We start from the raw sequence: 12766 nt of genomic DNA, 5'->3' as shown, positions 1-12766 counted from the left end.
GGTCTCTGAGAAAATTATCCTGGGTGCGAGGAAGGCGCAGGAAAGAATTGTGATGGTGCCATGTGGGAGTCCTGTCTGGGTCTTTAGTTTCCATGATCCCGGCAGGCTTCCAGGAACGTGAAAAGCAAAAAGAAATGGTGGAGGGGGACCTTGGGGTATATGAATGAACCCCTTGTTAGAGAAAGGTTTGGGGATATGTGGGTCTCAAGGGACCCAGCTGTGTTAGGGGTCCTAAGCAACCACTTGGGCACTGCTGCTTGATGAGTCACGTGGCTATTGCCATCTTACATCTTGACTGATCACACAGATATCCTCTGCCCGTGTTAGAGATGGTTCCACAAGAGCATGTGCTCATTCACCATCAGGACACGCACGAGTCCTTCTAGGATCCGTGCATCTCAAAGACTAGGTATGGACAAGTATTGGCAGCTGCCTGTCAAGATAAGTCCCGGCTGGCAGTTATGCCAGGGCGTGACCTTGTTTGCCTTCGTATAAATTCCACTAATATCCTGTAAATTAAGAATTACTTTGTGTGTTAAGAACCAAAGCCCAAAAGTGGAGAATTGGGGTAGTATGCTTTCCCTGGTTCTGGAGATACCTACGTCAGCATGGGTGATTTCCCAGCCAGTGAGGGTCATGACTACAAGCTGTCTTGATTGGTGGAGATCAAGCTTTATCCCCATTTTTCTTTCTTAGTTTAAAAAGCACCTGAATTAAGTTAGCAGAGATGTGGCAGGAAGCAGAAGAACATGTAAAATAAGAGTGAGTGACCTGAGACATGTCATCACGAACGTAGGACAGATCTTGTTTGTTGGTGCAGAATTGCATGCACAGAAGAAAATTGTAGGCAATATTATAGTCTCAATTCAAGATGGGGAGTCCATGCCTTACCACAAAGAAATCTAATTTTAACCAGGAACACCAAAAGATATCGCCTGGATCTTACTTTGATTTCTCTTAGCTTGAGGTCGTTGATTTTATAAGCTACTGATAGCGCAAAAGCCCCTGAAAGACCTGGGAGGGAGGGGGACATATGTCCAGCACATGCCTAAGTTGCTACTTTGGTAGCACATGAAAGAGCTGGGGCGGAGAAGGTGTTCTATAATATGGATGTCCTAGCTCCACATGAGGATGGTGCGGGCTGAGACCAGAGACATGTTGTTAAAAACACTTAACTTTGATTCAAAATCCCATCAGCCACATGTGACATCTATATCCAGTTAAAAAAGCAACTGCCTGGGGACCATGGGATCATATACCCAGCTGGTCAAAGGCAGTGTTAAGGCCCTCTGTTGTGGTCAAGGGTCTATGTGCCCAGTTCTGCTAGGCTACTTGAAGTGTCTCACTCTTCCTTTTGATCCGTGGCCTCTCTCTGGCTCCGAGGAAATGGCAGTGGTGATGCAAATGGATAGTCCTGTCACTCAGGGAGAAAAAGGAAGTTAAACTCAGGGCCATTTACAATTCACCATGTGACCATTGGCCACAGACACACGGAAAACAATCCAAAGGAGAAGACATTACTTGTGCCCTTCATGTCTGGCTGTTGTCCCCAAGGGCAAGAGCCTGGGAGACCAGGAAGAAGAGATGTGTTTTTCCTATGAAGGCAGACTACCAAAGGGCAAGATGGAAAAGGGAAACCTTGAGGTCAGATCTGCCCAGCAGGAATCTAAGCCACAGGGTAACCCCTGGGGTCTGGCCACCAGAATGAGCTTGCCTGAATCCTGGAATATGGTCACCTATCTTGTCCCCCAGAGGAGTGGCTTTAAAGTCTGTGGTCACCACATGTCACTGGAGAATCTTTTGTGGGTTCTTAGTCTCCTTTACAAAGTTATTTAATACCTGACCAAGAAGGAAGCTTGAGAATCGTCTTATTAGAATTTTAGAGAAAAACAAGCAGGCAAACTATAGATCCTGGCACCTCTCAAGAGGAGGGAGATGGAGAAGGAAGAAATCCATGCCTTTTGGTTAAGGTCAGCAATGCAGGTCTGCAAGCAAGGTCTTAAGAGAAGCAATGAGAAAGTTCAGAGTATCAGTTCAAGCATGTTTAGGGATTTGAATGGTATTCAAAGAAGAAAGGACAGATTACACTTCTTGAGTCTGAATTTAGAAAGTTAGGCTGACTTAACAGTAAATATCTGTAAGCAACTGCATCAGGGTTTCTAGAGGGTGTGATTACATTATTTCACTGAGGGGATAATTATTCCTCCCATCTCTTTAGCATATCCCCAAAATAATCAGCTTTCCTGAGGGGTGATCTCCTGGCTAGCCAACTGATAGGCCCAATTGGTGTCAAGTCCTTCACAGCTTATTCCTGGAAACATGACTAGTAGTGAGACAATGAAGAAAAGACAGACAGACAGGAAAGCTGGGATTCAGTGACCTGTGTTTACTCTGACAGTGCATACCTACTAGGCAGTAGCCCAGAACTTCAGCATATTTATTGTGTACAGCATGAGGGAAAGTTAGCTACTCTTGGTACATCTCTGCAACCACATGCCCAGCAGAAACTTGGACCAGTTCAGTATCTCAAAGGAGGGCAATGAAGGCTGGATTTAGAGCTAAGACGAGTGGTAACTGTCAGGGAGTGTACAACCTGAATCCCCAAATTGGTTACTTTCTCTGTCTCAATCTGGTCATTGATGTAGAATGTTTCTTGTAGAAATGTAGGAAACCAAACCCACAGCTTGCTCAAAGAGTATACTTAAAGATACTGAAGCAAACAGTATTGCTCCACCATTGCTTATGTATGGCCTGGATTGCACAGCAGCATGCTTCGAGAGACAGTGGCTTGGCAAGCACCAGCATGTCCATGTCTTACATTTAGCATCTGCTTTTCAATTTTAGGCTGAGATAGTTCCAGCAACTCAATCATAACGACACAAGCCCAAGCAGGTGAAAACAGATCAAATCAGGCCATAGCAGAAGACACCAGTGCCCCCCTACACAAACCTCACTTGGAAAGCACCGGGAATTCCTCCCCACCCCCACCCCCACATGCCCCACCCTGTCCAAGCTTAGTGGAGGCTGGAAATGGAATTTATTATTCCAAAAACATCTGAAGCTTCCTCCACCGAGAAATAGGATGCACAAAGAGAAGCTTCCTCTGCTGAAAAATAGAATGCACAGAGAGAAGCTTCCTCCACTGAGAAATAGGATGCACAGAGAGAAGCTTCCTCCACTGAGAAATAGAATGCACAGAGAGGGGAGGGAGATGCAAGCCCCTCCCCTAATCTTGCCCCCAAATTTAAGCCATGTACATTTTTAATCTACAAACTTTGAGTAATTATAGATATACCCGACCCTATTAATCAATGTTGAAAGGTGAGCTCCCTGCCAGAGAGCTGAGAAGTGTGTGCTCCTTGTCTGATCCGCTCAGTTGGCTAGGTAGGAAGCAGCTAGCTCCATCAGAACACATTCACTTTACCCAGCAGGATTTCTCAGCTTTTACATTGCTGATGGGTTGGTCTAATCCCCATTGGGGTGGGATGTCTGCTTACTAAGGATGTTTATCAGTCTCCCTGTATGTTTATCTGCCTGTATCCTGCTGCTTGTGAGAATGAGAAGTGCCAGCAGTTCCCTTCACCAAGAACCATTAAGCTAAACCCAACAGTGCTGAAAGAACTGAACGGCTGTCTAGGACTTCACAGGAATCTTGCAGCAATTTCTAGGCAGTGCAGCCTCCCAGGAAAAATGATAGTGAACAAGAATGAAGTATATCATTAAACTTCACCTAAAAAGATGCAAGATAGCAGTGTAGCCTCTGTCCCTCAGGACCAGAGACTGCTCTAGGGTCTGCAAGGTCACACAGTTGCCACAGATGGCAGGTACAGTGCCTGCCGTTACCCTAGACACCTGGCCTAGCAGGAAGCTGACCCATCTATCCAGGACAGTGGCAGCTGGATATGGATGACGGTATGGCTGGAACCCAGCTCACAGCTTTTAACTGTACACACGACTTTTGGAACAATGACCTAACAAAGATGTCGGAGACCACTGGGTTATTCCAGAAAGGAATTCTTTGCAGACCTTGGGAACAGGCCACATGCAGCTCCTGCTGACCATCTGCAGTGTGGGTTGGTAGGGTTTAAGCAAAGGGCCCACAATGCTCCCTTAGCCAGGAGAGGTCATACTGAAGGTCATGGTATTCTGTAGTTAAAGAGGTTGCTAGTCCAGCTCTGGAAAGACAAAAACACCTATTTAGTGGCCACTTAGTCTCCCTTTCTGCTCAGGTCACACTTTGTTCCTCCAGGAAGACTCTGGTTTAGGTGGGACCTATTCTTATGCCCCATGGTAGCCTGTATCCCCCTCAAAAGAGCCCTCACCTGTACTGACCTCTGAACTCTTTGCCATCCCAGTGGACTGTCTCTGTCTCCATCACTACCCAGTGTCTTAGATTTCAGCTGTATGTATTGATGAACGCAGGCAGGCTTCCATGTCAGGAGGATCTGGATTCAACCTCTAGGCTTGTGTAACAAATGAACTGGACGAATCTGTTGATGTCTTTGAGCCCTCAGTTTCCTTATCTCAAAAACGTGGATAATGGACTCATCTCTTGGATCTGGAAATGAATTGAAATAATGTACCCAGGACAAGATTAACATGTAGCACACCGTTGTCAATGCTTCAGAATACTGTCATTTCCATCCTTCAGTGTCCTCTGTCATTCCCAAAGCAGCATAATTAATTGATTTTTTTCCTGCTGCAAATGTTTAACAGCATTTACTGTCTCAGACGGTTAAAAAAATTATTTTGAAGTATATTATCTGTAATTAATAGAACCATGTGCTCCGGGGTATGATTAATCAGCCAATCTTCTCCAGTCCTCTCTTCCCTCTCTTCACTCTACCTCCGATTGTCCCCGAGGTACAGCTGAGGAGACTTCCTCATGCATCATGTGTAAGCTGGAGGCTTCGGAGGCAAAGGACTAATACAGCATGTCCACATTCTTCCGTCTCACTCCCCTTCCCTGGTCCCTTCCTCCACACGTTCTCTCCCTCCCCTTCTCTATCCCCCTTCCTCACTTCCTCCTCTCTTCCTTCCCTCCTTCCTTTGTCTCTTCCTTTCTCCTGCCTCCTTGTTCTCCTCCTTCCCTCCTTCCTGAGTCCTCGCTCCCTCATCTCCCTTCTTCAAGAACTTCCAGAAGCCATCATCCTCCAGGCACCATCACAGAGCAGCCTGGCACAGCCTGGCCTGAGTTACTCCACTTTGGGTGTCAGTATCATGGGAAGGGCACCGTGTAAAAGGTGGTACCGGTGCTGCAGGAAAACAGAGAAGGCAAAACTGAGACTAGAGCCTGGGATCACATTTCCTTGGGACCATGAGATAACCAAGAAAATGCAGGAGCAGGGCCAGTCAAGGGAACAGGTGGCGGGACCAGTGAGATGACCCCGTGGGTAGAAGTGTTCGCTCTACAAGCCTGATGACCTGAGTCTGATGATTGCCAGCACTCATTATGGAAGGTGAGCACTGACTCCCAATAGTTGCCCACTGACCTCCACACATGCATCTGCACACACACACCGTACATGCACACATTAATAAATTCTATTTATTTAAAAAGGGGGAATGCAGGAGCATGAAGACAAGGACAGTGACAGAATGTGACAGCCAAGTCCTGCTAAGTGAAGAGAATGAGGGAATAGTTAGAAGATATGAAGAGAGAGAGAGAGAGAGAGAGAGAGAGAGAGAGAGAGAGAGAGAGAGAGATGAGGCTAGAGGATCATGTAGAAGCCACATTCAAGGCACCCTCAGCAATCTGTAGGCAATGTCCCAGGAGGGTGATGCCAGAGCCCTATGGATCTGGGAGTGGATGGCAATGGGACTCAGAACACAGTGGGGACAATGAGCTTAAAGGAAAGGCGCTGTGCTGAGATATGCCACTGAGGGAGCAGGGGCTGAGCAAGGCCCTTTGATGGACTTAGTGGGGGAGAGACCGGAAAGGAAAGGAAAGCCCTGTCTTCAGGCTGTGAGGAGAGGAGGAGGCAGCTACAAGTATGAGGTGTGGCTCCTGAGCTGGCCTTTTGTATTTTACATGCACGTTACACACCTGTGTGCAAACACATGCACTCACTCACACACAATATCCTTTTTAGTTAAGTACCAAAAATAGTTGAGGCAAAATTTTCATTCCTCCTCTTTCCTGTTTTGAGGCCACCATGAGCAGCCACAGGGGCGTAGACGGCTCTGAGGGCTGCAGCACAAGTCACCTGACAGGCACATTCTAGCAAAACTATTTTTTCTGGCCGAGCACTCACTATGAAATCACAGTGCTTCCTTGATTTTTCTCCACTCGGCTTATTCTCTGCCAGAGAAAGCAGGGAGCCAGGAAGAAAGCCTGTTTGGGTGGGCCATGCCTTTCGGGAGTGTGGAGCCCTCGGGTGGCACCAGGATGGGGGAAGTGACAGAATGTGACAACTCGTGTTGTGTCCATTGGCCGTTTCAGCTGAGAGTGGACAGAGTGGCGGGCAATTCCAGGGCCGGCCCTCGGAGGTCTGGTCTCAGTGGCAGAGCCAGCACCACGGGCAGCAGAGCGGTGAGCAGCACTCCCACCAGCAGCCTGGCCAGACTGAAGTGTTCCAGGTAAATCCAGCGAGCAGCGCCTTCTCGTAGGTGTAGGTACCTGCGCCTTCTCTGCTTCCTAATGCCCCTCCATGCACCTCTGCCTGCCCTACCCGGTAGCCAGCAAGAGATCCCGCCCAGCCTGCGATATGGGGAGCCCACAAGTAGAAAGGCCTGCCCTGCCCAGTCAAAGCCTACAGGAACACGGAAGAGACAGACGGGCCTGCAGCCCTTCAGCTGCACCCACACAGGGGAGGCGGCATCCTGAACCGCACCCCGAAGTTGCCCAGGAGGGATGTATGGAGACAAAGACAGTGGGAACTCTGGAGCAGGGTCCGTACCCCTTTAAGGGCTAGAGAACCCCAGTGCTCACCATGGCAGTATGCACCACCTCCAAGAGCTGTAGGTCCCTAGGGGCTTGACTGCCTCAGCCTAGCTGCTCTCCACTATGACAGCCAGGAGGAGGGACTCCCCCAGACCCTCAGCCCATGGCGGCTGGAGCACTGCTCAGCTCTCCAGACCTGGTTGCCTGTTGGCTGAGGCTCCCAGGCTACTTCCACACCTCCGTTGCTAGAGACATGCCTTGCTGTTCTCAATTCCTAGCACAGACCACCCTCACGGTGCTGATGACAAGGACATGGGCCTGCTTATCATACGGGGCTCAGCCTCCCAGGTTTTCCTGGAAAGCTGTAAGTGCAGGTGTGAGCCCCTTGACTCCCCTCAGCTGGAGCTGGGCCTGCCCACCCAGTCTCCTAGCAGCAGCCCAGGCTCCTCTGGGGAGCCCCCAGAATGCTGCCCGCCCCGTGCAGCGAGGCTCCGGGCAAGAGCCAAGGTGTAGGAGGCTCAGGCCACACTCTTCCTGCCCAAGGCTCAATGTCCCATTCACACACACACACACACACACACACACACACACACACACACACACACAGAGTTCACTCCCACCTGGTTACAGACCCATGTCTAGATCCAGGTGTCACTTACGGGCCCACAGGGTTGTATCCCCTTCTCCATACAGGGAAGTGCCTTTGACTTCCCCCCTTCCCGCTGTAAGGACCAGCCCTCACCCATTGTTCATCTCATAGAGCGACCCTGAAAGGCACAATTTCCTAACAGTATTTCTTTAAGCTCACCCTGCCAAAAAGAATTCTTGGTCAAATAATTTTGTAAAACACCAATGAAAGCAAATTATTCAGTCTCTTTTTTGCAGAAATCATCAGAGCCAGTGAGGAATGGATGTCTAGGAGATAGGAAAGAGTGCCTTGTTTCCCAAGCACATCTGGCCACAGAATTCTTTTCCCACTGTTATCACGTGGGCTGGGAATTGGACAAAGCATGATGGAACTTTTGCCCTAAGGAATTGAAACTCCCCCAGTATTTTCAGGACAGGTATTCTACTGCCTAGCAAACTAGGACTAGATAAAGTCACCAACCTTCCACTCGGGGATAGCACCACCCTCCCTGACAGACCACTGCACCCAGGCCGCACCTGCTCAGGCTCCTGCTTGGTTGGAAGTCACATGACTGTTCAGTCTCGAGAACTGCTGTAGTCAAGGCCTTGCTTGCCCAGCTGGGCTCTTTCCACCTGTGGGCTTAGCTTCAGAAAAAGGCTGTGTGTGACCTGGTGGTGTTTACCTTCAGCATGACCACACCCCAGGAGAGCAGCTCCCAAGGCACTCAGGTATTGAGGACCCCTGAAAAGCAGCCCTGTACACCAAGCTATGCAAAGGAACACTTGCTCACTAGAGAGATAGCCAAGGGGGTCCGTGGCAGGCTGGACTCCGGGACAAGGGCAGGCTGTGGGTGAGGCCACTGACCGCGGGGGCTTTCTGTTCTTCTCCTCTCCAGGACATGCTGCCCATGCCGGGGGACCCGACGCAGGGGACTGGCAACTATAACATCGAGGACTTTGCTGACCTGGGCATGTTCCCTCCATTTTCTGAGTAGCTTCAGGCAAAGCCAGGCTCCAACTGCCCAGGCGCTATTCTTGTCATGGCATAGATGCCCATGTTCAAAGGGGCCCCCCTCACCCAGCTTACCCTGCTGCAGAAACCCCAGAAGCCCCCCTTACTCCCCATCTCCCTGGACATGGCATCACCTGGCTCTAACCCACAGGCCTGGCTTCTTGGGTTTGGGGTCTTTGTATTTATTGTACTTTATCTATGTGCTCGGAAGGGGGCCTCCAGGGTCCTTAAATTCCATTGTGAATAATCTCTTAATGGACAGTTTGCACCCATCAAGTGTTTGCTTGACATCCACAGTGGCTGGCAGCACCAGCAGGTCTGCCTGGTGCAGAGGCTGGGTTTCTTTCTGCTTTTTCACAGCTGCTGCCTGGGGGCTTCGGGTCGGACTAAGAGGCAGTAAGTAACCTCTGCGTTCTGTGCTGGAGCTGGGAGCACAGAGACTGAGACTCCCACCACTTGCTATCCTTGATGGCCTGGGGCCAGGTGTGCTTTATACAGTGAGAATCAAAGTTGTGAGTTGGTAGATGTACTGTGGCGTGTTGGTGTGTGTGGCCCGTGAGAGTGAGACGCTGTCCCCAATTCAGCTGCATTTCAAAGGGGAGCGTGACAGGAGGCCTGGGAGCTGGGCTGACAGCCAACCCTATGGCGCTGTCCCCAGGAGTCAGGGCTGGGGAGCTGCTCACTTTGTAAGCCAGTTCTTGGGTCCGCTGACCCTTTGACAGACAGCCTCCCCATCTTAAAAGTTTCTAGCCTTTCCTCCGTGTGACCTGTGCGAACACTCTTCTCGTACTCTAGCCTGCGGGACAGTGTCCTGGTTCCCTGTAGGTCACTGCATCCTCCCTGCTCTGTAGCAGAGCTGAGCTGTTTCCTGTCCAGCACCTTCAGGAAGTCACATCTGGCCCTCTGTACGAGGTTATGAGGCCCCACCTCTCAGGATCCCAGACACGTTCTGCTCAGTAACCTAGAAAGATGGGGCCACATTCTGGGTGAAGAAGGATGCTCTGGGTCCCCTCAGCCTCTGTCCTCAGCAGGCAGGAGTATCTCAGAATGGACACAGTCAGGCCTTGGAGGCCAGGGACTCAGCTCTGGCCACACTCTTACAGTGGGTCCTAAGGTAGAACTATGAGCTAACTTCTAGAAACTTCTGACACCAGACTCCCTATGCCAGTCAGATTTAACAGAGTGTCAGACTCCACCCCATTTTCAAGTCCCTCTGCTCCTCCCACATCCCATGTGCTGTGGTGAGAGCTCTCTGCCACCCTTCACTTTATCCAGCCTTATCACAGGTATCTCACCACCCTGGATCAGCCCATTAATGCCCAAGTGTGGGAGAAGCCACAGAGCTACCTTAGGCAGGCCCTGGGGTCCTTCAGAGCTCTTTCGGGAACCCCTTGTTTGAATGTGGAGGTGCAAGCTCTCACAACAGCCCTGCCCTGCTGCCTGACTCCTGGGATGCTGGGAGTGTAGCTGGGAGTATAATAGGTTCTGGAATCCATGAGAGCAGAATGAGCATGTGGGTTAAAAGCCCAGGACAGTACCACTGCATTCCGAGGCTCAGCCTTGCCTGCCATCCAGGGAGTGCCAGTGTTTTTGCAGGACTCGCCGGCAATCTCTACTTAGCTCAGCAGAAAACCGGTGGTGATCCCTGTCCCTGACAAACTCTGGCCCCGGAGGTCCTCAGACAGCTTTGAGCCCTTCCGTGGAGAGTAGTAGCACAGTCTGAGATTCATCCCAGCCTCAGAATCCCAAATAGGTCTCCTGTGTGTGCTGCATGGTACACCTTCTGTCCCCAGCAGTCAGGAGCTGGCCTCAGGTGGTGAGCATAAGTCATAAAAGAGAAAGAGGCCCAAAGCTAGCTTCAGGAGCAAAGGATGCTTTTCAGTGAGGAAAACAGACATGACCTTTAACTTGTGAATTAAAAGGTATGGGAGCTGTGGGTTTGGCTTTTTACTGCCTTTGGAGGGAAATTGGGACTTTCCTTGGGTATGTGACACAGGTTACATGTCACTCCCCTATATGTGAGCTCATCTGCTTTGTGACAGCTATGGCCTATCACACAAGCAAGAACAAGTCATTTGCTAACCAACAGTAACAAGGCAAAATTGCCACCCTCTTGGTATATGGCCATGGCTTTCTGTGCCCTAACTTGCCAGTCCACCATCCCCTACCCTATCAAGCTGATGCTCACCTCAAGTGCCACCACTGGGGAAACTGAAATAGGAAAGGTCGTGAGCTCAGGAGTTCAAGACCCAGACCTACCTGGGCAACATAATGAGACTAATCTCAGAAATAAATATACAGCTGAGGAACATGGCCGTATTCCATGGACTGGGGAGTCAGCAGCTCCCTAGCTGCCCTCTTCCTCCATGAGTGTGGGACAGCTTTGAAGAGGTAGCTCACAGGACATGGCCATATTTCCTCGTGTGACGTGCCATGTCTTGTGCCCTGAGCTGGGTTTCTTCAGGCAGCCTGCAAAGCCTTGTGGGTATTGGCCATAGCAAAGTGGAGCTGTTCACAGGCCATGCAGGGTGCGCAGTGTGCTTTGTCTAACCATCTATTTCCTTCAAGAAAAAGTTCACAAGCAGGCTTCCATGGACAGCAAGCACTTACTCATCTCTCTTTTAGCCTTTCTTCTTATGGATGTGAACTGTGCCGTGGGTAAATCATTTGTATTTCTTGAATGTTCTGTATGACTAACAGGTATTAAGTCACTGGGTATATGTGTAACTAATGTAACTGCCTTTTCAATTTTCATTACAATAAAAAAATGACTTTGCTCTGAACAGTGAGTGCCTCGGGACCAGCTTGGTGATTGATCAACTTGAGGCACCTGCCTCTGGGAGTCTGGGATAAGCCACCTCCAGCCAATCAAGGGTATGCAGTACAGACATGCTAAAGAGCCACACTTTGCAAGTTCTAGCTACTTAGGACATGAAAGGAAATAAATGATTCTTTTTTTATTAATTTTTTTATTTATTTTACATACCAACCACAGTTTCCACTCCCTCCTCTCCTCCCATTCCCTCCCTCCACCTCCTTTCAACCCCTCTCCCCATCCACTCTGCAGAAAGGGGCAGGCCTCCCATGGGAGTCAACAAAGCATGACATATCAAGTTGAGGCAGGACCAAGCTCCTCCCCCCTGCATCAAGGCTGAGCAAGGCATCCTATGATAGTGAATAGGTTCCAAAAAGCCAGCTCATGTACCATGGCAGGTCCTGGTTCCACTGCTAGGGGCCCCACAAACAGACCAAGCAGCACAACTGTCACCCACATGCAGAGAGTCAGGTTCCCTGCCTGTTGGTCTAGAGTCCTTGAGCTCCTATGAGCTTCGGTCAGCTGTCACTGTGGGTTTTCCCATCATGATCTTGACCCTCCTTGCTCATAGAATCCCTCTTCCTTCTCTTGAACTGGACTCCCAGAGCTCAGCCCAGTGCTTGGCTGTGGATCTCTGCATCTGCTTCCATCAGTTACTGGATAAAGGCTCTATGATGACAATTAGAGTCGTCACCAATTTTATTACAAGGGAAGGCCAGTTCAGGTACCCTCTCCACTGTTGCTAAGAGTCTTAGCTGGGGTCATCCGTGTGGATTCCTGGGACTTTTCCTGGCACCAGGTTTCTCCCTGGCCCCATAATGGCCCCCTCTATCAAGATATCTATTTCATTGCTTTCTTTCTCCATCTCTCCCCCAACTTGGCCATCCCAATACCTCATATTCCCATCCCCCATTCCCTTCCCTCTACTACCCCACCCCCAGTTTATCCAGGATATCTCATCTATTTCCCCTTCCCAGGGTGATCCATGCATCGCTCTTAGGGTCCTTGTTACCTAGCTTCTCTGGGGCTGTGGATTGTAGCCTGATTGTCCTTTGCTTTACATCTAATATCCACTTACGAGTGAGTACATACCATATTTGTCTTTCTGGGTCTGAGTTACCTTACTCAGGATGTTTTTTTTCTAGTTCCATCCATTTACCTGCAAATTTCAGGATGTCATTGTTTTTTACCACTGAGTAATACTCCATTATGTAAATGTACCACATTTTCTTTATCCATTCTTTGGTTGAGGGGCATCTAGGTTGTTTCCAGGTTCTGGCTATTATGAATAATGCTGCGATGAACATAGCTGAGCAAGTGTCTATGTAGTATGATTGAGGATGCTTTGGGTATATGCCCAAGAGTGGTATTACTGGGTCTTGAGGTAGATTGATTCCCAGTTTTCTGAGAAACCACCATATTGATTTCC

The 12766-nt window shown here is 49.5% G+C and overlaps 1 protein-coding gene across 8 annotated transcripts in view; it reads left to right on the top strand.

The window, feature by feature from the left end:
* Positions 1-11305, top strand: part of Arnt2 (aryl hydrocarbon receptor nuclear translocator 2) — a 162929-nt gene extending 151624 nt beyond the window's left edge. For 6 of the 8 annotated variants that reach the window (XM_076546471.1, XM_076546468.1, XM_076546458.1 and 3 more), the window contains 2 exons: positions 6443-6579; positions 8407-11305. In XM_076546471.1, coding sequence (XP_076402586.1) covers positions 6443-6579; positions 8407-8505 — 236 coding nt within the window. In that variant the 3' untranslated portion in view covers positions 8506-11305. Of the gene's footprint in view, positions 1-6442; positions 6612-8406 lie in introns of all 8 variants that reach the window. The other 2 variants (XM_076546478.1, XM_076546475.1) reach the window with 1 other exon arrangement.
* Positions 11306-12766: the final 1461 nt, after the last annotated feature.

This window comes from Peromyscus maniculatus, chromosome 1, assembly GCF_049852395.1.
Source record: "Peromyscus maniculatus bairdii isolate BWxNUB_F1_BW_parent chromosome 1, HU_Pman_BW_mat_3.1, whole genome shotgun sequence".
NCBI lineage: Eukaryota > Metazoa > Chordata > Mammalia > Rodentia > Cricetidae > Peromyscus > Peromyscus maniculatus.
The sequence above is the reverse complement of the archived record's forward strand: the minus strand, read 5'-3'. Positions and strand labels throughout refer to the sequence as shown.